This window comes from Cebidichthys violaceus, unplaced genomic scaffold (assembly GCF_023349555.1).
Source record: "Cebidichthys violaceus isolate CVI_PGR_0920_01 unplaced genomic scaffold, fCebVio1.0.p SCAF_2, whole genome shotgun sequence".
NCBI classification, from domain to species: domain Eukaryota; kingdom Metazoa; phylum Chordata; class Actinopteri; order Perciformes; family Stichaeidae; genus Cebidichthys; species Cebidichthys violaceus.
In genome coordinates, this window is record NW_027176372.1 from 16811251 (window position 1) to 16833394 (window position 22144).

Consider the following 22144-nt stretch of genomic DNA (forward strand, 5'->3'; position numbering starts at 1 on the left):
TTATTACAGACCACCATGAAAGTTATAGTGATCTTCTCGCCTAACTCTCAATAAGAATGAAAAGGTGTATCTCGTAAAATGTCAAACCATTCCTTTAGTGAGTCCGAACAAACTATAATTAAAAGTAAAAAAAATATTCAAGGCATTTAATTCGTTTTTTTTAGTGTAAAGAGAGTGAGAGTTTGGTAATATAAATGTAATACGTAACAGCTGTGCACATGTAATTGCTTTGAATTAGGGGTGGGCAATACCAAATACTTTTTACCAATAAAAGCAGCAAATGTATTATGTTCAAGGGAAGAGCCATGTGTCATGATTCATGAGGAAAACGCATCATAAATGGGTTACTTATAATATGTCACCAACAAATGACTTGCCACTAAAGAATGTGAAAACAGATCTGTTTGTTTTGTATCAATATTAGACTGTAACTGAGGAATATTTTCATTATCAATCCTGTTGATTTATTGATAGAGCATTCGGTCTAAAAGACGTCGGTCACAATTTTACAGTGCCCGAGTTGGAGAGGTAATAGTTAATAAGGATAGTAACTATTTACTTAGAAGACTAAGACAACTAGCAAGTGTTCACATTTCAGAAGTTAAAATCTGTCAAATTTCCTTGTGGCAATTCACTTTTTTTTTTTAAATGGCTAATTATTTTTCTGTCAATCAATCAATCTGACCATCATTTCTGTTCTTGTTCATAGGTAGGCTACTAAAAATAAGGCTTATAATCAGCAGAATAAAGACTTGAGGTATCGATTCACCTACTCCTACTTTGCACATCAGTTGGCATATTTCAATATACAGTACAACATACGGAGTATACATACAACATTAGAAACACATTCTTATTAATAGCAGGATAAACCATATTGCCTAGCACAAGAAGGGACCAGAAATAACTACAGACTGTAAGAGCAATACTTAAATTCACACACTAACACACACGGGCGTCAGTCAGCGTGGCGGCAGAGTGAGTGGCTGCCAGTGACAGTTGGTGCCATCACTGGTGCTGGCTGTCTGCCACCAGGCTTTAAACCCCCCCACAGTAGGGAACAAGAAGAGCTGTTTATCAGACTGAGTCCAAGACTGCCAGCATCGCCCTCCCCCACCCAATGATGGGCAATGCTCCACTGCCATATCTGCCCTTCTAACTGCCCCCTGCCAGCCTAACATCCACCACAAAGCTCCCCATAAGCCCACCCACTGTTTCCCCACATATAGCTACTGTTCTACCGGCAAGTCTCTACCTATTCACCCCAACCATATGCCACCAAAACCCCCCTCTGGTTAAATCTATAAACCCATAAGGTTTGGTGTTTAGCTCTTTCTGAAGGTCCCATCAGTGTGAGATTTGACCCATTTGCCAAACCCAAAGCAGAGAGGGAGAGGTGAGAGACAATACTAATGTTTTATTGTTTTCAGTATTCTTTGACGTGCTTCCATATTGGTATAACTAAATTGGCTAAAGCTATAAAGACAAATCTAGATGTTGCATGTAATCATCAAGGCCTGTTATTGCTGCATAAAGTTGATCCTTTTGCAATTTCCCTGTTTAATTTGTTGTTCATTCGATTAAGAATGAAAATTTGTAATGGTGAAGAGGTTAGTCGATTATCCAAAAAAAATTAATCAAGCCCAAATACCACCATTAGCTAGTTCTACCTTCTAAAATATGATGATTTGCGTTTTTCTCAGTTATACCACTTTATATTGAAGTCAAAGTATTTGCGTTTTGTACTATTGTTCAGACAATACAAGCAGTTTGACGACATTATAGTATCCTGATCCGCCTGCGGTAAACGTCACTAATTCATGTTAATTTAGCGTTTAACCTGTCCAGAGGTGTGACCTGTTGGACACATTGCCCCCACAGAGAGCTGTGCAGCGGTACAGCGGTAGTACTTGGTGCATAAACTTACTCCAGTAGAATAATTCATAGGTTTGGTAGATTTTGGGGCAGATAAACTCGCTCCAAAACAGTTTGCATTGCTATATGGCTAATGTGGTGGCAAACGGTTGGCTCTGGCCAAATTACAGATACGTTGTGTTCAATATTCAGTGACCATTCAGCTCTGGCTTGTCCTCCACCAACCCACGAGGAGACAAATGTCAGCTTTAGTTTGATAAACCTTCTCCAACAGCTGGTAGCGACGTCTCGGTGCGTTTGGTTGCTGGTAGGTAACATGTGACGTCACAGCATTACAAAAATGAAAATAAAAGTTCACGAGCACATCAGCCAGACTCCCTCACACTGTAAAATCCTCATCATCATAGTAATTACTTTAATACAGGAATGATCATCATCACCCTCGCATGCGGCAGGTTTTTTCAGGTAATAAATCCACTTCAGCTTGTCCTTGTTAACCTGCCAAGCCTGACCCTGGGTCTGTGACGGCGGACTCATTTCTGTCTGCCATTCAGCCGTGAAGGCTTGGACCCGTCGCCCTTGGGTGAATCTGAGGTGTACTGTGTCCTCACATCATCTCCTGCAGATGGTAGGGACACAGGTGCCAATCGTCATTTTTAAACCAAGTCTGTACACATTATTAGACACAATAGTGTTAGTAGAGGACAGGATGTGCTGCAGTCTTGATTTTGTAATGAAAATGTGAGGAGAGAATACAAAAAGAAAGTAAGAAAGCAAATGATAGAAAATAATAAAAATTGGAGATTGTTGGAGAACAAAGCTGATCTGTAGAATAGGTTGTAAATATTAAATAGCTCTGAGGCTTAACATAAACAAGAAGGTTTGCGTGTGTGTGCACAGGAGGAACTATCACTAATATGTTCTACTATTACCTTGGTTAACAGTAACAAACGCAGGTCATCTCAGGCAGTTATCAAAAAGACATAATTCAAGATAATTCACAACCTAGTTTTGCACAATGTAGACCAATTGTTTTAAGTTTTTAAAATACAAGGTGTCTTCCAGTCTTTGAGAATCAGATTTTTGGTTAATACGGCTCTCTTCATCACAGCTAAGGGAGTATATAATGATTATTTTATATAAATTGGATAAATCTAACATTGGTCACTCCCAAATTCCCCCATCTCTCTCTTAGTGGATAACAAGTAGACTCTGTTACAGTGAGTGTGTGTGTGTGTGTGTGTGTGTGTGTGTGTGTGTGTGTGTGTGTGTGTGTGTGTGTGTGTGTGTATGTATGTGTGTGTGTGTGTGTGTGTGTGTGTGTGTGTGTGTGTGGTGGGGGGTGTAGACCCCAACACAATTAAGGCCTACAGCCGGTCAACGTGATAATGATCAGCATCATTCATCAGGAGCACCGATGAATGCTTGTGAGTGTCTGTCTCTGTTGACCTGGTGCTTCTCTCCCTCCCCACTCCAATGTGCAGACGCAGGGTTGCTTAGCAACCCAAGAGCAGCCTGTGGAGAAGACACTCTCATCCGTGCAGACACACACACACACACACACACACACACACACACACACACACACACACACACACACACACACACACACACACACACACACACAGACACACACACACACTTGGAAAACCCAGGAACTCTGAAGGAGAAAGATAATGTACTCCCACTCCACCCCTCCATCATGCTCTGTGACCCCCAAAAATGTGAAGAGAAACAGCCAACCCTTCTGTCTGGGGGAGAGTCCACACATAAAGTCCACTGTCTGAGTACAAAGTTGTCCCATGCATGACACACTGCACATACATGCATAATAGTGAAACAATCCCATCAGCGTCTCTGACAAAAAGCCCTTGCTATCGTGTCATAACTACACCCAGAACCTCACTTCATATTTAGTGATTGTGACTGATAACCATGCGGACTTAAGCCGGCAGCCATGAAATCAGCATTTCCAACAGACAAAGAGCTTTTTAGAAGATGAAAGTTAAAAGCTCAGCAGCGTCTCCCCAGTCTAACGCTATTAGCACATTAAGCAAGCGCTTAAATACAGTCAGCAGACGATGGATCAACGCGGAGCCCTGAGCGGGAGACAGCACTGTAATCCCCTAAAGGGGGGTTTCACTACAGTAATGGCAACCCGTATGAAACCACAGCCCCTGGGGAGTGGTGGGACTGGGTAGATTATGAGCAGCCTCGGGGCGACGCAAAACTCCTTATAGCCCCGACACACACACACACACACACACACACACACACACACACACACACACACACACACACACACACACACACACACACACACACACACACACACACAGAGAGACAGAAAGTAGCAGGTAAGTGTACACACATAAATACAACCATAACATGCATGAAAACACACACTTAAGCATGATGGGAAATGGAAAAGATAAAGACAGAGAGGTTTACGCACGTAGAAATAAACTGAATTGAGTGATTCTTCACATACACACACATCTCCAGCTGAGTTGGGGAAATATTTCCTCTCTTTTTTATGTCTGTATGACATGTTTGGGGAGGAGGGGTGCAGTAACTGGGTTGTCAGGGGAGTAATTTAACTCCTGGAGGATTATGGGATGGTGATGGAATCGCTCTTTGGGCCGAGGGCAGGAGGTTTGAAAGTGTGTTTTTTTTTCTCCTGGCAAATTTAAGCAGCAGCCTCAGGGGTTGGAGAAATAAACTGAAACATGGTGACATAAAAGGTAAAGAGCACATTATAGCCTGATCCCTGCTGGAAAACAGAATGATAACACTGTGGCCTAGTGATAAACACTGACCAGGACATGGTTATCTGGGGATATAGTCATTATTACATGCCGACTGTGGCAACAAACAGAAAGGTCGAATTTAGACCATGATAAATCACTGTGGAGCCATTAAGTCAAGTTTTGCAAAGTACATGTCGGGAAAATGTGAGTAAATTACCAGAAACATTGTTTTGAACGGGTGAATTATAAAATATTATATCCCTTTTATCACATAAATGTCAAGTAGCCATAGTGTGCGGTCCTTCCAGCATTGGTCAGCTGTTCATTTGTTGCCTCTCCCCCCCCCCCCCCCCCCCCCCGGGGAAAAGCTGCTTAGAGCAGAAAGGAGATTACGCATAACCACACATACAAACAGAAAACACTGCAAAGCCTATGTGACCTCTGCCTATGAATACACACATACACACACCTATTTTAAAGATTTGTGTTTCTATCTGACCAGACGCTTTCATCTGCACGTAAATACAGTGCTCATATTCACTTAATGGTCTGTAAGAGCATGCAGCTTTGCTTGGTGGGGATTCCACATTATCAGCACTTCACTCACATGCACACTTTGCTCTGATCTGACCCATAAACATAAAACTCTATAAGCAAAACATGTAACCATTCCCAGAACCAATGTAGGGTTGGCCTTAGGTTGTGCGTTTCTTTAAAACAAAAAACCCAGAGGGAGGGACAGACACAGGTGACCTTTGGGGGAGGGGTGGGGGGGGTCACTGAATGCAATCTTTCAATGAGCAAACCAAGGGCTCAGCAGCCTGGGGAATACATGACCACAGCTCAGCCAAGCCTCTCTCAGCAGTTGAGTGTACGTGTGAAAGGGAGAGTGAGAGACGGGGACAAATGTCTCATCAACCTCCAACACATCCCTCATCCTCAAGGCTCCTTTATGAATGCTATGTTATGTCTTTGTGTAAGGCATCGGGCACAAAACCACCGTTCAGTTGGAGCTATATGAGGCTTCAGCGTCCTGAGACAATAAATCAAGTGGGTATAACATATTAGCTGAATTTTGTACCCCATCATTTAAATTAAATCACATGATGGAATGTTTTCAAGGCTGATGTGGAGACATAAGGACATGAGAATAGTGTTTTATGAAAAACTTCTTTAAAAATGTGACGCTGTCCTTTAACAAAAAGGGACTGAGGTGAAAAAGCCTTGGTAATGTCAAGTGATTGCAGATCACACAAAACAAAAACTGCCCACATTTTTACACACACACACACACACACACACACACACACACACACACACACACACACACACACACACACACACACACACACACACACACACACACACACACACACACACACACACACACACACACAGGCCAAACTGCTGGGAGAGAAACCCGGTTTTGCACAGGTTAACCCAGTAACCAAAAGGACTCAAACACTCACATTTAGATGTTGCTTTATAAGCACATGCTTGTAGACCATGACAGATGTGGCGTGGCAGTGCATGCATCAGGGAAAAAGATCTGCAAATATAGGGCACACGGGTAAACATGCTGACTGCAACACTTGTATCACAAATCTATTTGCAATGATGTCCAAATCCAAATCCAAGTCTTTTGTATGTTGACACTGCCCCCTGGTGTCTGGCAAAGAATGGTGCACCAATGTTAGACTGTACTGAACAAAGCATTAATGACTGACTGAGAAAAACTAATATTCGGTTGTATATTATTTAATTTCACCTTGCAAAAACAGAATGGAAAATAAAAGCACAGTTCCTCTTTAAAAACACGGTTATGTACTAGTTGCAATAACACGTTTCCATTTTTACAACACCGTCAAAATAAAAGTGTGAGGAGATGGGCAGTACATAAGCACACCTGTGCTATCCTACCTCCGCATGCCACGTCTAAATATAATACCAACTAGATTATTAGCTTTGAGAAAAACATAATTTTGTAGTTCTTTCACTTCAAGCAATGCAAAGGTGCTCAGATATGTTCAGTGACAGACAGGGAAGAACATTATTGGAGGATAAAGTCATCCTATAGAAAAGTTATTTTCTATACAACAGCAGATAATATTTCTCACTCATAGATGATTATATCATATCAGTCATTTACAATAAAGTAAATACAAAGCTCTCCCCTTACGTGTGACTCATAATTCTAACATTGAATTAGGACACTTAAATAAAATGTACTTTGACCATGTATTAATTACACATTATAAAATCTGATGGTGATTAATCTTACAGTTTCCTGTATGAAATTTAAAAAACAAACAAATAAAACAAAAAATGTAAATACTTTCAAACAGTTTTAAGTGTACAGAAATAAGTTACGGTTTCCTAAAGTTTATTTTGCAAATTAAATTAAAGTGCAGAGCCATTCTTTTTTTTTTTTTAGGACTTTTCAAATGGGATTGGGGCCGATGTCAGGCTCCGGCTGTTCATCCATGTAGTAGGGATCTCCTTGATGGACTCTGTGATTGTGCACCCTCAGGTTCCCCCTGTGGGCAAATCTCTTCCCGCACTCTGAGCAGGCAAAGGGCCTCTTCCCCATGTGAACGTCCCGTTGGTGGGCTCTCAGGTTCCCGCTGCGGGCGAAACGTTTACCGCACTGAGCGCAGCCAAACGGCCGCTCCCCTGTATGCGTGCGAGTGTGCACAGTGAGCTCAGAGGGAGTGAGGAAGCTCTTGTCACAAAACTGACAGGGATGCAGTCTGACTCCTGTGTGGCGCAGAAGGTGCCTGCGCTGGTGGGAGGGGTAGGTGAAACACTTGGTACAGTATGGACAGGTGTAAGGCCGTCCGCTCCCTCCGCCGGGAGCTGCAGGGTGGCTCAGAGTGTTTGTGTGTCGCAGCGGGAGCGACTGTGAATTGGCCTGCGGCCGAAGAGGGTCCCTGTTGCCAAAAGTATTGAGCCGCCGAGTGTGATTGATGGGGCCTCTCCCACCCCTGTCATCTCTGGGTCTCCATTGGGATTCTCCAGAGGGGGCTTGGGGCTGAACCTGCCGGGCCCCCCTCTGCCCCCCGCCCTGGCCCTGCACCGAGTTCTGGTTGGAGTTGTGGTTTTCAGGCTCCTGGTCCAGGAAAGGGAAGGAGCCGTCGTCATCTTCGTTGCTGGTCTCGTCGGAGACAAAACCTGGTCGGAAGCAAGGCGTGTCTGCGCCGGTGCTGCTGCTGGCTGGACCGGAGCAGCTGGTGCCATCCGTGTGCAGGTTCTCCAGACCGGACGCCCCGCCTCGTGTGGCGTTTAACCCCGGTAACCACTCCCCTGGTTGAGCTAGGCTTGGGTCGGGCCTGGGGGAGCAACGTCCACTCTGGGAGATTGAGAGAAAAGGGGTGGAGGCTTGATCCTGGAGAGATCTGTGGTCTGCACTATCCTGATCCCAGTGAGACACTGCAGAGAAATCAGCGTGAAAAGGACAATTGAGCCACCTTCATCTCAACATCTATAGTAAAACTCATTTTCATTATTTTCATACAATATACTACTTAACAACATAGCATTGTTTATTAGTTGATTCATATTTTCTATTAAGAATCTGAATCTGCAAAGTAGCCTAACTAGTAATTAGCAACTAGTACGGTGAAATAAATGTACTGATTTCCCTCTGAGATGTAGTGAACTAGAAGTATTAAGTTACATAAAATGGAAATACAATAAGTAAAATACAAGTATCTCAAACGTATACTTAAGTGCAGTACTTAACTAGCCTAAATTGTTAACAAGAGCAGAACATTCTCCATAGATAAAGTTTAATTAATTAATAAAGTCTCTCTCAAAGCTGCCAGATTGATGCATTTCACTTTAAGAAGTCCCCCCCTCCACCCAACATAGTCTCACAAAATCCTGTGGGAAACAATGAATACCTTTGTGTCAAGGTCATCCTGCTCTAGCATTGAAAAGGCTAAATAGTCAATAGTGGGAGTAGAATATTATGACTTCTTACATTTGGCCTTGGCTTGTGTGCCAGACAGGGTCTCTATCTGCCTCTGGTCCCCAGCAGCGAGGCTTCCGTCTGGGACTTGGACTGCGACAGACCCAAAGGAAGGTCGAGATCCAGCACGCTGTGGAGAATAAACAAAACAGGTCTGTAAGACGTACGAAAGCCCACCTCGAAGCGTGGTTCAAATGTCACTTTGTACTGTAGTAATAAAGGCTTTATTACTTCAGTTATTGGACAGGGTCTGACCTCGTGCTTTACTGAAGGACCATTCTGGCCTGTGACCTCTTCTTTCAGCCCACTGAGGCTCTGACTGAGTCCTTCTACTGGGTTTGAATGAGAAGACATTTCCTTTCCCACATGCAGTCCTGTGCAAGAGGGAAAAAAAGTAGGTCAGTGTATCGGTGAAGCCTCTGGTGCAAGTTCAGCAGCCTAGTGATGATAAGTGATGACAAAAGATGTTGATAAGCAGGTAATGATAATACAGAATTGACCTGGACTACACCACTGTACTATATATACTCTTCTGACCAAAGTCAGTGAATTAACAGGTGAGCTGTACTACCTGATCCTGCCAGGGTCTGCTGCCTCACACTTCCCTCTCTGTCTCCGGATGACATCTCCCCTTCCTCGCTCCCTCCTCCTCCTGCACCCTTTGCCTTCTGCCTCCTCTCCACTTTCTCCAGCTTGCCTCTGAGGATGGAGATCTGCTCTGTTCTCTGCGCTAGCTCCGCCTGCTGCTCACACAGGCTGCTCTCGAAGATCTTGGCGATCTCGCACACGGCGGCGGCCAGCAGCGAGTCCATGACGGTGGCCAGCTGCGCGTGGAAAGCGCTCCTCGCGGACTCCATCGTCTCGTGTGTCAGCGAGGATGTTTTAAAGTCGACGACTGGCTGCCCCTTTACATATGCGGGCTGCCATGAGTTGTTGCCATGTTAGCTAGGCCTAGCACTGAAGCTAACTGTGTAAGCTACATGCAATGGAGACAAGCTAACACGCAGGTCGACTACGCCTCTTGGCAGGCCGGTGGTCAAATACAGTCCCTGGCTAACATTTGATCCATGGATGCACTGTAGTCACGCTCAAAGATGCGGCGACCCCGTCGTCCAGCTAGCAGGTTGATGTCTGTTGATGTGACAATTGTTTGCAAGTCTCGCGATAAGACAGCTGAGGGATTCGGGCAATGCAGACATCAGTGGAGTCAGAATAAATGTGTGGTGTTGAAAAGATGGACGTTCAGATATATCCCTCATATTTTCAATAACACAGAGGTGTAAAATGCACATTAAAAAAGTCCCTCATTCATATTACTCAAAAATCATGCAAGACAAAGTACAAAATAGGGACTTTATTTGGATAAAATGTCAACTATGTCTAAGTCTAGCAACACTATAATACTTTATTACAGAAAATAAAGAACAGTAGGATTGTAAGATCATCCCATCTGGACAAATTAATACAACCAATACAAAATAGAACAAACCTTTGGAACAGTTGAAACCGTAAAATATATGCACTTTTGTTCTGGCATATGTAAAGACTCAAGCATCAGATGAAATAACAAAACCATTTTGAATGTAAGAAGTCCTCAACAAGGTAAAAGAAGACATTCTACAGAATAACAAATGACCAGAAAATACAGTAAAACAATCGCAAACATGAGTCCAAAAGTTTGACTTTACAACCAATCACTTCACCAGACACTGGTGATCTAAAGGATTGTTTGAATGACGCAGTTTTGAATTCTGCAGAAACTTGTAGACTTGATACCAAAACAGCACTATCTGTGATTAAGGCAAACAGTAGAAACATATGTACAGATGACTAAACATTTACTTTCAGTTCATACAACAAAAGATAAGTTTGTTGGATTGAAGGATATACTGTGTAATGTGAAACGAGATTTTGTAACACAGCTTCTACCGAGGCTGTTCTTTCAGCTACAACACTGTAGTCAAAGAGCAGCTCTACTTTAAGGCAGTATTGTGTTTACATGACCTCGTTCTGTCAGGAATTCACTGAATTACCCAGAAACACACATTTCCACCACTTTTTTTCCCCCCATAAATGGTTTCTTAATCAGATCTCCTCTTTCCACGTGCTTAGTGAAAATATGTTAAGAATGTTAAGAAATATTTGGCTGAACCTCAAAAACAACAAATGATAAAACTAATACAAAAGGGTACTTGATGACGGACTGGACCACTCTACAGTATCAATGGACAGAGACACTGATGTTTTAACATCTGTGCTCTTACTTTAGATTGAAGTGACACAATAAGTCATGTTGAACTTGCACTACACCAGATTTATTTTTTTGATTACTAGTTTCACAGCACTGGTTAACAGAGATGGGGAATACTGATGTGGTTTTAATATATTATTACATCTAAAAAAAAAGAAAGAAAAAAATGGTTAAGTGTTGGGAAAACATAAAGCATAAATGACAACATCCAGTGTTTCAATGTCCACAGACAAGTGAACCCAACTGAATACTGGCTTACTTATGGAACCGAACCATGTGGTTCCGGAGGCGTCCTTTTGTGAAGAAGCCTTTTCCACAAATCTTGCAGAAATTAGGCAGATCTCTGTGACAGTTCGACACGTGCTTAATGTACTTTGTCTGCGAGGAGAATTTCCTCTCACACTTGGGACACTGGCTCACCGTGAAAGGACTGGGACACCTCTTCTTGTGCATGCTTAGCTGTCCACGAGAACGAAACGCTGCAGGACACCGGTCACATTTCAGGGGCTTCTCACCCGTGTGGGTGCGAAAGTGTTCGATCAACAGGTATTTGTTTTTCGAGAGCCTCTGGCACAACGCGCAGATGAAACCGTCAGGGCAGCGGGTCCCCATGGTTTGCCATTTTGAAGTCGGCCCCGTGTCTGGACTGTGAGCTCCCTTTCTTTTTTTATGGTTGATCGCTCGACTTGCGGCTTTCCTCTGAGACGTCACATCCTCACCGGTACCCTCAGGCTCCTCCAAAGGCTGGGTCCACGCATGGTTTTCATTTGTCTCACTGATGTTCATTTGGTCTTTGTGCATTCTCAACATGTGATTTTTGAGGGACTGATTAATGCGGAATTTCTTCGGGCACACGCTGCAAAGGTATGGCCTCTCTCCAGTGTGAACACGCACATGCTCCTTCAGCCTCCCACCGCTACGAAACGTCTTGTTGCAATGCACACAGCAGTGCTTTTTGGCGGACCCATCTTTCTGGAGAGGCGATGCACTGTGGTTGTGGTTGATAGTGGAAGGTCTGCTTTCCTTCTCAACAATCACCTGTTTTTTGCTCGAGGCCGTCAGGGTTTCTTCATCACGGGACTCCGGTGGTGGAGGGTTGGTGGACTGAGCTTTTTTCTCCAACAATTTCTTGAGTTTACGGCAAAATGGTTTATGATATCGAAGAGCACTTGGAAAGGGGAACTCTTTTTTGCAAGCTTTGCACTTCTTGTGCGATCGTACATGCACACTTCGGCCAAACATTGTGTCAAATTCCTTCTTACAGAACTTGCAGGAGTACCTTTTTTTACTGTCATTTTTCACCGTTTCCTTTTCTTGAGACTCAGCCGCTGCGATCTTTTCCCCCTCTCTTCTGCTCTTCATCGTACTCTCTTTCTCTTTTCCTGTTCTATGTCTCTTTTGTCTTCTAGGACCTGCACTGTCTGTTGGGTCAGTATATTCCTGTTTGATGTCTTGGAGCAATTTCGTCATGTCGTTTCTCACCGGTGGACGTCGAGTCACTTGCTCCTTGTGCGTCTGCCTCTCGTTTAATGAAGAACCTGTGAATGAAAAACACAGCCAAACGATTAAACTGTGACCAAGTGAAAAGCAGATGTGACGTGAATTTAAGAAATAAACTATGTTATGTAACAAATCGATTTGAATAAGATACCTACATACAGTACAGACAGAGATGTTTTTATTAGACCACGTTTTAAAATATGTATCCCTTTCTGTCAACATACGAACAGAATGGAAGGAAATGGGATTTGAAACGCTAAAACCTTTAGAGATGACATTTAATACATTTTACTGCAACAAAACAAACGGAGCCTGCATTCCTCCTGAGCATTGGCTTTATGCATCTTCATGCAAATGAGCGCTGTGCTTCTGCAAGATGCTATAAAGCCCCTGAATGGTGGTGGTGTTATCTCAGGAAGTGATGTAAGGCCAACCACAGAACCAATGACAACAACAACAACGACAACAACAACAGTTGGCTGCTGAAATGAAACTGTGTCTAGAAGGTAACCCACACGTTGTGAAACTTGGGTGAGGCGATAAGGTCTGGCGTTGACCTCCTATGGTTACGGTTAGGACAAGGAAAAAAAAAGTAGAAAACTAAAATGAGTAGTACAGGTACACACACTGTATGCAGGTGCTACTCCACATATTGGTAAAAAAAAAAAGCAAGTACTGTACATCATCACAAACTAAATTCTGAAGTTGACAAAGTCAGTATTCATATTTACAATGGGAGCCCTGGAAATCAAAAAATAGCGTTCTGTGAATGCAAATGTGTAAATGAATGAATGAATGCAATAACAGAACTCATTCCGACCATAATAAATATAATTTACAGCGCAAAATAACGAATGAAAGAATAAACTCACCTCTCCTGGATCTCCTGAGAACCTTTGTTTGCTGGTGGGAGTCAATGTCATGGTTAACAACCTGAAATAAACAACCCAAAGTAATCCATTATCTCCAGTGATTAACAATGCAAAGTATGAAGAAAATAGCTACATGCAGAGCTGTGTCTGCAATAAGAAATGACATGAACTTTGGATGTTCTGAGACTTTCAATCATTTTGCCTAACAGTGAAGTGGATATTGTAACTCCTTATAACCCAGCACAGCTGAGGAAAAGCAAAACCCTGATTGGATTGGTGGGAAAAAAAATGAATGGCTGTGTTGGCCTGTAAGATTAGGAACCAAATTAAAATTGGTCATAAAAATAACATTCTCACAATCTGACACAACACAAGGATATTTTGTCAACTGAGCCAAAGAGCCATGTTTCAGTGTATCAATCAAAGACGCACAATGTTTGATCCATTCATTGAAACAAAGTAAGTGGCCTTCATGGGAGCTTTATCCCATTTTTTAACGGCCCATCTCACCAACAATCCTGTCTTGAACCTCATGTATTCTGTTGTATTATTAGTGTGATCCCATACACAGTGTGTGTTGACAACTTATTGAGCCCGCCTCTTCAAATAACATAGATTATCCGGTTGTCCTCGGCGGTTTTCTCTGCCGGTTCACCATGCTAAACTGGAATGTCATCACATCCGGGTTTCCCGCTGAGCTACACACCTCTTGCTTGATGATCGAAATGGGCCAGAGAGAAATGGAAAGCGGGCGCAGTCTCACACTGGGACAAAAGACTTCTTCTTGCTTGGTCACGGTCTCGAAGCCCAGGGGAGCACACCAGTCATCAGGTACTGCACAAACACATACACGAAGACACAAACACGGTCACGCTATAAGACATGTAATGTTGGGATTCATTTGACTGAATGTTTAGACATGCGTGCCGTTAAAAAGGCTTTATCCGTGCTACCGAACAGTTACCGTATTTCTTTCTACAATGTAGCTCTTACGTAAATTTTCTGGTGAGAGGTCTTCCACGCAGCATATTGTGTCAAGTGATTCACCTCATTTGAACGCTATACCTTCAAAATCAATCTCAGGAACCTCAGAAGTTTGTTCGGGGCCGCTCAGAACGTCTTCAGGCTCTCGTTTCCTCGTCTCCGTTCCTCTGTCGCCTTCGCGCTCAATTTCGCTCAGCTTCACCTCGGCTCTCTGCAACTTTATTTTAAGCTGAGCGACCTCCTCTCCTTTCTGCGCCAGCTCCATTTGATGGTCATGGAGACTGTTCTCAAAGAGCATCATTACTTCAAACACAGCTCTCCTCAGGACCGAGTCCATGCTCGTGGTCAGCTGGGCCCGGAACGCTCTGGTCAGAAAGTCAGACATCTTTGAAGATGGGTGGGAGCAGCTTACAGATGTTTTAGATGGAGGAGTACTGGTCCCTTCCCACCACCACGTGCCCCTAAAGAGAGAGAGGTTAGAGATCAGTTTAGGCGTTTTGTGAGCGTTTTTTTAAACCCAGGAAGAAGGATGCTCTCCTTTCCCATCAACCCACCTAACTGCCTCATAGTCTTCAGATGAGGGTACTGTTTCAAGCATATCACGATGGACCTCTGAAGTTTTGACTTAAGGACAAAGTGGGTCATTCACCAGCAGCAACACATACAGTAAGCCTGTTTGGATGTCAACAATCCCAAAGTGGCATTAGGCATGAGCATCAGGATTTAGCGCCATGAAATGTGTACAGAATAGCGTGACAATGAACAAAAACCCCGGTGATGCTGGCCTCACAGCTTAATAATGAAACCTAGATGAATAACCTGTCCTCATCTTCCTGAATCACATCAGTTAACGCTACCCATGTGCATTAATAACGAGCGTTAAATAGATTGCGCTTTCAACGACAGCGGTTCCTGCTAACGTTACGCACACATGACCATATTTAACAGCAGGAGACATTGTGATGACAAAAACTGCAAACGTGCGTTGCAAGCTGAGAATGTACGTTGTATAGAGTCCACATGGCGGGACATTGACCATCTATGTCAAATATACTGACCGCTCGGCACGAGGAGATCTGCTGTCCTTCTACGACGATTAACTTCGTCCGAACCACAGAAACTACACGAACAGTTCGACGACTTCGTCCACATCTGGCACCTCAATGCGTTAGTCCGCTGCGTCTGCGTGTCGTTAGTTAGTCAGCGTGTAGCAAACACACCCGCTAACGTTAAAAATGTCCATACGCCATTTTCACCCGACATCCCCAAGAGGGAGGGAGAGGTTACGTCAGTACCACGTCACCACTGCTATGCTGCATCGGTTAGCGTTAGCGTATACTTGTTGTATTGTTTAGTAGGGCTGCAACTAACGATTACTTTAATAATCGATTTATCTGTCGATTATGTTTTCGATGAATCGATGAATCGGCGGGGAAAAGGCGAGTGAATAAACACGTGTCTTTAGTCTTGCAAACTATACCACCCCTGCTTTACTACTGTTATTAACGAGCTAACGCTAACATCCTTGTCAAGCAGGATCACGAGTAAACACCAGGAGAGCTACTGGAGGGACGTTACGTTCCTCACTTCAATACGGAACAAAAGTAGGATTCAGTAGTGACTTGCCCTGCTGTTGAACTCCCTTCCTCCTCCTCAAGGACTCCAACATGTTTACGTTTTAGGTGCTGAATCATCACCGTGGTGCTCCCGTGCCATGCCATGTCGCTTTTGCATATCTTGCAATTAACACACTTTTTCGATGCGTTTAGTGTGAAATGCGCCCACACCTTGGATGACTTAGGTCGTACTGATTTCTCTGCCTCCGCCATGTGTTTCAGAACAACGTTACGGGTCTCTCCGATGGGCTTTCCTTCGCTCTGCTCTGCGCTCAACTCAACTGGTTTTGTTATACTCAAACATCACCGCGACTTATTGAGTGGCGTAATAATTGCGCGACACAACGAATCGATAATGAAATTCGTTGCCAACGCTTTTAATAATCGATTGTATCGATTCGTTGTTGCAGCCTTATTGTTTAGTATTTGGTTTTTTTAAATATATATATAAATGTGGAGAATATCGTTGTCCAGATACTTGGTTGGAATAGGCAGACATTTTTCTTTGCGCATGTGGAGCTGTAGAGAACGAGACTAGTTAAAGAACAAAAAAAATGTTCTTAAAATTACGGTAATTTAAATTATACAATGTATAATAGATTACTGTTATGTATAAAGAAACTGATTCCATTGAAATAAATGATAACAATAGTTATATATCTTTTTCAATTAAAAATAAATCACTGTTTGTGACTTTTATAATCAAAACTTCATTTGTTGTACAGATAGCTGGAACAAGGTGGTGACTAAGTGTGACACAAAATTACGATGACACTCTACTGTGTAATCTGTGTTGTTCAGACCAGGATTACAAAAGGTTTACATAACTAATGCGTCCAACAGCTTGTTGATCCTGTTGTGTGCTCTGCTGCTAGAACTACTTTATGTCACACAATAACATGATTCATCCACTCTAATTTTCAATTGAAGCAATTAGATTTAAAAAGTTATGGTTTTTGTGTTGACTGCTAAAACCCACTGTGTTAAAGCAACCTGTACAATATAAGAATACTTAATCTAATATATAACACCAAAAAGACATGAGGATGAAATGCCCCCCTTATCATAGGCATGCTAAGGCATAGTTTGTTTTTTTACTGTAATTGTGCAATGTCAATGAAAGAAAAAGGAATTCTGGCTTCCCCTCAAATAGCAAGAAATCATTAATGCAAATACATTTGAGTATTCAAATTAACATTCCCACAGGAACACCAGGCAAACAATAGTTCCCCAACATCGGCACACACGTGGTTCAATGTGGATAAGCAAAGTTCGATAGGCTGTCAGCTGGGACAGACAGTTTCAAGAAAGCTGTACAGTAGATAATTGACATCTCTGTTTATTCCTTTATCTTATTTTAAATAGTTCCCATGGTTCAGAGGCTCAGAGAGGTTGCAAGTCACGATGAAGCCTGGTATTGTGCTTGTCTGCATTGAAAAAGGTCAATTATTTTTCACTGGGTGTTTTCTGGAGTTGAATTTAATAAAAGATAATTTTCTTGTAGTATGTCTTTGTCAGACAGACAATCAAGGACAACAGAGATTCATTCATGGTCTGCAGAGTTTTATTTATTGCAATTTCTGGAAAAAAGAATCAGTGCTAGACTAAATGCTCCAGCTAAGTGCTTATAAAATTGTCATATGGCATACTGGCCTTCCAATTACCAGGTGTCTTTGCATCTTCACTTCACGGTCTGTTTTAACTATGCTCATACAAACAGGAAAATACTGGAATTATCTTCTATTTCAGAGGGTTGACCTCCTTCTCAGCCAATGGTAGTGCTGTTCCGGGCCACATTGACTGCTTCCACGTCAAAGAAGTTAACGTAGATCCTGAAACAGACACAAAGACAAATAGGTTAATGAATATTAATGTTGAGCAAGTTATGTTAGGCAAAGGGGTATTTGAGTCGATGTGTTTCCATCACCATGGTATACTTTATTTATCACATGATGTGCAGTAAATGTAGTGGTTGCTGTGTGTTTGCTATACCTGTCAGGAGAGATGCCCAGGTGTTTGTTGAGCAGACCACACAGGAGCTTAGAGTATTGCTTGTTGTAATCACTGCCTATCTTGCCAATACTGTGGAGGGAGCAGACTGCGCAGGGGTCTCCCTTTCCTCCAAACATCATGATTTGGTCAGGGATGACATGCACAGCAATTTTCTAGAATATGCAAGACAGAAACACAAAGGTCAGGACTTCATGAATCCAAATTCCACCCACTGCAACCCCAACGTGAAGATTTATTTATAGCCAGCCCATACCAGACGACTAACCAAATGACGCCTGGGTGTTACTTCAGGCCCCCTACGGTGCCACTGTATGTCCTTCCTGCAGGTCTGAATGTGAATGCCCCCCTTCTTGCCCTTTGTCATAATCTCCCCCTTACCTCTGTTTCCTAGTATTTACATACAGTCTGAACACTGCTCTCACTCCCTGTATAAAATGCTTCTATCTTCATTTGTTCGGCATGCTGTAATAAAATCACAACACCACAGCAACTTCTGAACTGGACTTGAATGATTTCTTCAACACCTTAAAAACTCACCATGTCAGAGAACTGATTACTAAAATCTCCCAATTACCAGAAACAGTCAGTGGTAGCTACGCCTAACTTCAACAGAAACCTATATTTTAAATATTTACAGTCTATTTCTTTTAATGCTATATATGTCGGGAAACATGTGCCTATCAATGGTACAAACTGTACATTTTGGTGGCAAAAAAACCAACACATTTTGAACTTTCTAAAAGGATTTTGCATTGAGTCCTATTTTTAATAAAAGTATTCAGCAGCAGTTTGCATTACATGATAGCTTGTCTTTTACCCCGAGGGTTTAATGTTTTACTGACGCTGCTGATCAATCATCTACTCATGATATCTCTACAAATAACAGTCACGACTAAGTTTGCATACTCGCATAAGAAGCTAGCCTTAGACACAGACTCATGTAATGTATGATCTCTACTTTTAGCTGCAGTTAAATGGAAATCAGGCGTCAGGAGTTGGTCGTATATCCTTCAGCAGAAAAAGTTAACGCATCGAGCTGATTCATATGGGACAGAATGAAGGCAGATGACCCTTTAGTTTCATAGTGAACACATAGATCCTGCAGGGATCAGCGCGCCCCTGGTCTAACGTTACCTCTGCAGGTTTGCCCATAGCTTTGGCCAGCTCCTCGGTCACTTCGGACAGCAGAGCCGTCGGCACCTCGCCTTTGGCCACGTTGGTGTTCACCACGAACATCGGCATGATTGCTCCGTGAAAGTGTAGTCACTCCTGGTTCTCTGCTGCCTACAGACGAAAGAAAATACTTTTCTTCTTCCCTTGTAGAGCGCGCCACCATGTGACAAACTGACCACAGCGCCTCCATCCATCCTGGAAGACCCTTCTGTTGACACGCTAAACGAAACGCCGTGGAAGATACGTATTTCTTGTTATTTCCTAATGAAATAATGGCATCAAATTGACAACTAAATAATGTAGGATATCCTTTTAGGTGCGGTAGTTCTAGCGTGTAGGATGATTACGGTACTGGGCATGCGCAGTGTTCTCGAGCATGTCTCCGTGCTCATAAACAGTGCAAGGCCGAGATCCTCCTCGTGGCACTGGCACCGCAGTGGCTAGTCTGTGGCAAGCGTCAGTCAGGCGTCAGTCAGGTGCCACAACTGTGGCAAGCGAGCGACACTCGTTCGGCACCCGTCAATAAGCTGCCGAGCTGAGCCACATTTCCTGAGAGCACCCATTGTTGTTACGATAGGTCAGCTGCCATAAATCAGTTTTATCATCATAGTAGATTCTAATTAACTGGAGAAAAAAACGTGTTTTCTAACACGTAGATCATAAACCCCTGAATATAAACAGCACCCATTGAAATCGGATGGGAAATGTAACTCAGTAACGGTCCGAATAAGTCAATCTATGTAGCTGGCTTATAACGGTATGCCTGTGAGCAACCAGGTTCAACTTTTACTTTATTTAAATACTTCCGCCATCAACGTCATGATTTAGACCGTTTTGAAATAAAAATACAATCTCTACTATCTTTATTATTAGGCCTTAATAGTCAAAGATTACCTGCTGCAATAATCAATAACTAATACGTTTTTCACTCTTTTTTGTTTGTTTTTCACTTTTTCGTGACATCCAAGCATCTACAGAGTGCCAAATGACCCTGACAAGTGGTTATGCCTAAATTTTCGAATCATTAAAAAAAAAAAAAAAGGTAATATTTTCACTCTTCCTCTGCTTATATGTAGGTGTCATTATGTGCCACAAGCTGCCAGTGTCAACAGTTGTCACAGGAGTGTCGCCAGTAGTCAGAGCAGTGCCACTAGGCGTCAGAGGATTGTTGCCCCCCTGGTCCGTGTACGTTTTGATAGTCTGTTTTATGGATTATTTGTTTTTTTCTTTTGAAGAGCGACGCAAAGTAAGACAGGTAGTCCGGAAGTAAACAAATCTCAAAATTAAAGTGAAGGCAATAGAATGACCGTATGCAAGTCAACTGTTAGTGTATGGTGCAAGCAAATCCTATCGTGACAACAATGAGTGTTGTCAGGAAATGTGGCTCCACCCGCTCAGCTCGGCAGCTTATTAACGAGTGTCGAACGAGCGCCGAACGAGCGCCGAACGACTGCCACAGTTGTGGCACCTGACTGACGTTTGCCGCTGAAGTGCCACTGAGGTGCCAGTGCCACAAGGAGGATCTCGCTGTCTCTCCATAAACATCCAAGTAACAACAAAGCTTAACCGAGATCCATGAAATCATACAGTCGCCGTTTCACCTCTAGGTCATGGTTGTCATTGAATTAAACTGACAATAATAGAATACTTTTGGGCGTTTTCCGGAGTTGAATCTAATAAAAAATACTTTGCTTGTAGTTTGTCTTTCTCAGATAGACAATCAAGGACAACAGAGAATAATTTATGTTCTGCAGGGTTTTCTTTATTGCATTTTAATGGAAAAAAGGATCAGTGCAAAGCTAAGGGGCCGAGATAAGTGCTTTTAAGATTGCCATATACAGCATATTGATCTAGCAATTACCAGGTGTCTTTGCATCGTCACTTCACTGTCTGTTTTAACTATGCTCATACATACAGTAAAGTACTGGAATTATCTTCTATTTCAGAGAGTTGACCTCCATCTCAGCCAAAGGTAGTGTTGTTCCAGGCCACATTTGCTGCATCCATGTCAATGAAGTTAATGTAAATCCTGAAACAGACACAAAGAGAAATAGTTTAATGAACATTAATGTAGACCAAGTAATGCAAGGCACATGGGTATTTGAGTCTATGTGTTTCCGACACCATGTTACCTTTACTTATCACATGATGTGCAGTACATGTACTGGTTGCTGTGTGTGTTTGCTGTACCTGTCAGGAGAGACGCCCAGGTGCTTGTTGAGCAGACCACACAGGAGCTTAGAGTATTGCTTGTTGTGAGCTCCGCTGATCTTGCCAATACTGTGGAGGGAGCAGAGAGCGCAGGGGTCTCCCTTTCCTCCAAACATCATCATTTGGTCAGGGTTGATAAGCACAGCAATGTACTGGTATATGCAAGACAGAGACACAAAACTGAGCTCAGGATTTTGGAAATAGTGAAGTCATGAATTAAAATTCTGTCCACTGCAACCCCGACCTGAAGATCTATTGAAGCATCTCCAAAAATAAATGGGCATATGTGCAGTCCATTTCGTCTTATGTTGGATATCTAGTTAAACCTTGGACTAACAATGTAACAAACTGACATTGAGATCATTGATACAAACTGTACATTTTGGTGGTAAAGTAGTCAGTCTTATTTTTAATAAAAGTAATCAGCAGCAGTTTGAATGACATGATAGGAGATTTGATTTTAACCAGAGGGATTAATGTTACCGAAGCAGCTGATCAATCATCTACTCATGCTAACTCTACAAACAGTCACGACTATATTTACATAGTTGCATAAGAAGCCGCTCGAAGGTGTGAACACACCTTTACTTACGTAATGTTCATTTTTTACTTTTAGCTGCAGTTATATGTAAATCAGGCTGCAGGTGTTAGTCGTTTAAGCTCTCAGCAGAGAAGTTAACCTATCGAGCTGATCCATAGAGGACAGAATGAAGGCAGATGACCCTTTAGTTTCATAGTGAACACATAGATCCTGCAGGGATTAGCGCGCCCCTGGTCTAACGGTACCTGTGCAGGTTTGCCCATAGCTTTGGCCAGCTCCTCGGTCGCCTCGGACAGTAGAGCCGCGGGTACCTCGCTTTTGGCCACGTTGGTGTTCACCACGAACATTGGCATGATTACTCCTTTTTTTAGTGTAGTCTTCCTTTACT

The 22144-nt window shown here is 42.7% G+C and overlaps 4 protein-coding genes across 8 annotated transcripts; all 4 read right to left on the reverse strand.

The window, feature by feature from the left end:
• Nucleotides 1–6367: 6367 nt before the first annotated feature.
• Nucleotides 6368–9726, reverse strand: LOC137875512 (uncharacterized). 2 transcript variants are annotated; one of them, XM_068714841.1, is made up of 4 exons: nt 9167–9726; nt 8851–8969; nt 8608–8725; nt 6368–8054 (listed from the first exon to the last, which is right to left on the reverse strand). In XM_068714841.1, the coding sequence occupies exons 1-4, from the start codon at nt 9450–9452 to the stop codon at nt 7066–7068; spliced, it is 1512 nt and encodes a 503-aa protein (XP_068570942.1). In that variant the 5' UTR covers nt 9453–9726; the 3' UTR covers nt 6368–7065. The 2 variants fall into 2 exon arrangements, with proteins under 2 accessions (XP_068570942.1, XP_068570941.1); XM_068714840.1 differs by having other exon boundaries at nt 8827–8969.
• Nucleotides 9727–9934: 208 nt separating this feature from the next.
• Nucleotides 9935–16119, reverse strand: LOC137875509 (zinc finger protein 329-like). Of its 4 annotated transcripts, none has more exons than XM_068714837.1 (5): nt 15990–16119; nt 14284–14663; nt 13925–14052; nt 13219–13279; nt 9935–12384 (listed from the first exon to the last, which is right to left on the reverse strand). In XM_068714837.1, exons 2-5 carry the CDS (start codon nt 14585–14587, stop codon nt 11102–11104), a joined length of 1776 nt encoding a protein of 591 aa, XP_068570938.1. In that variant the 5' UTR covers nt 14588–14663; nt 15990–16119; the 3' UTR covers nt 9935–11101. The 4 variants fall into 4 exon arrangements, with proteins under 4 accessions (XP_068570938.1, XP_068570935.1, XP_068570937.1 ...); XM_068714834.1 differs by having other exon boundaries at nt 15829–16119; XM_068714836.1 differs by lacking the exon at nt 15990–16119 and adding an exon at nt 15261–15778.
• A 1245-nt stretch (nt 16120–17364) lies between these two features.
• Nucleotides 17365–19137, reverse strand: LOC137875519 (macrophage migration inhibitory factor-like). Its single transcript, XM_068714852.1, has 3 exons — nt 18966–19137; nt 17811–17983; nt 17365–17650 (listed from the first exon to the last, which is right to left on the reverse strand). The coding sequence occupies exons 1-3, from the start codon at nt 19071–19073 to the stop codon at nt 17584–17586; spliced, it is 348 nt and encodes a 115-aa protein (XP_068570953.1). The 5' UTR covers nt 19074–19137; the 3' UTR covers nt 17365–17583.
• Nucleotides 19138–20744: 1607 nt separating this feature from the next.
• On the reverse strand, nt 20745–22109 carry mif (macrophage migration inhibitory factor). The gene is made up of 3 exons (XM_068714853.1): nt 22002–22109; nt 21195–21367; nt 20745–21033 (listed from the first exon to the last, which is right to left on the reverse strand). The coding sequence occupies exons 1-3, from the start codon at nt 22107–22109 to the stop codon at nt 20967–20969; spliced, it is 348 nt and encodes a 115-aa protein (XP_068570954.1). The 3' UTR covers nt 20745–20966.
• Nucleotides 22110–22144: the final 35 nt, after the last annotated feature.

Coding starts and splice junctions, on each gene's coding strand:
- LOC137875512 (XM_068714840.1), bottom strand. CDS start 9,452: ATGGAGTCCGCGAGGAGCGCTTTCCACGCGCAGCTGGCCACCGTCATG. Junction 8,970..9,166: donor GCAGACCCTGGCAGGATCAG/GTAGTACAGCTC, acceptor CCTCTTGCACAG/GACTGCATGTGGGAAAGGAA. Junction 8,055..8,607: donor CACACAAGCCAAGGCCAAAT/GTAAGAAGTCAT, acceptor ATTTCTCTGCAG/TGTCTCACTGGGATCAGGAT.
- LOC137875519 (XM_068714852.1), bottom strand. CDS start 19,073: ATGCCGATGTTCGTGGTGAACACCAACGTGGCCAAAGGCGAGGTGCCG. Junction 17,984..18,965: donor CTATGGGCAAACCTGCAGAG/GTAACGTTAGAC, acceptor TGCATATTCTAG/AAAATTGCTGTGCATGTCAT. Junction 17,651..17,810: donor CTGGGCATCTCTCCTGACAG/GTATAGCAAACA, acceptor TGTCTGTTTCAG/GATCTACGTTAACTTCTTTG.
- LOC137875509 (XM_068714834.1), bottom strand. CDS start 16,031: ATGGCGGAGGCAGAGAAATCAGTACGACCTAAGTCATCCAAGGTGTGG. Junction 14,664..15,828: donor GAAGGGAGTTCAACAGCAGG/GCAAGTCACTAC, acceptor CTCTCTCTTTAG/GGGCACGTGGTGGTGGGAAG. Junction 13,280..13,924: donor TTTCGATCATCAAGCAAGAG/GTGTGTAGCTCA, acceptor TGTTTATTTCAG/GTTGTTAACCATGACATTGA.
- mif (XM_068714853.1), bottom strand. CDS start 22,109: ATGCCAATGTTCGTGGTGAACACCAACGTGGCCAAAAGCGAGGTACCC. Junction 21,368..22,001: donor CTATGGGCAAACCTGCACAG/GTACCGTTAGAC, acceptor TGCATATACCAG/TACATTGCTGTGCTTATCAA. Junction 21,034..21,194: donor CTGGGCGTCTCTCCTGACAG/GTACAGCAAACA, acceptor TGTCTGTTTCAG/GATTTACATTAACTTCATTG.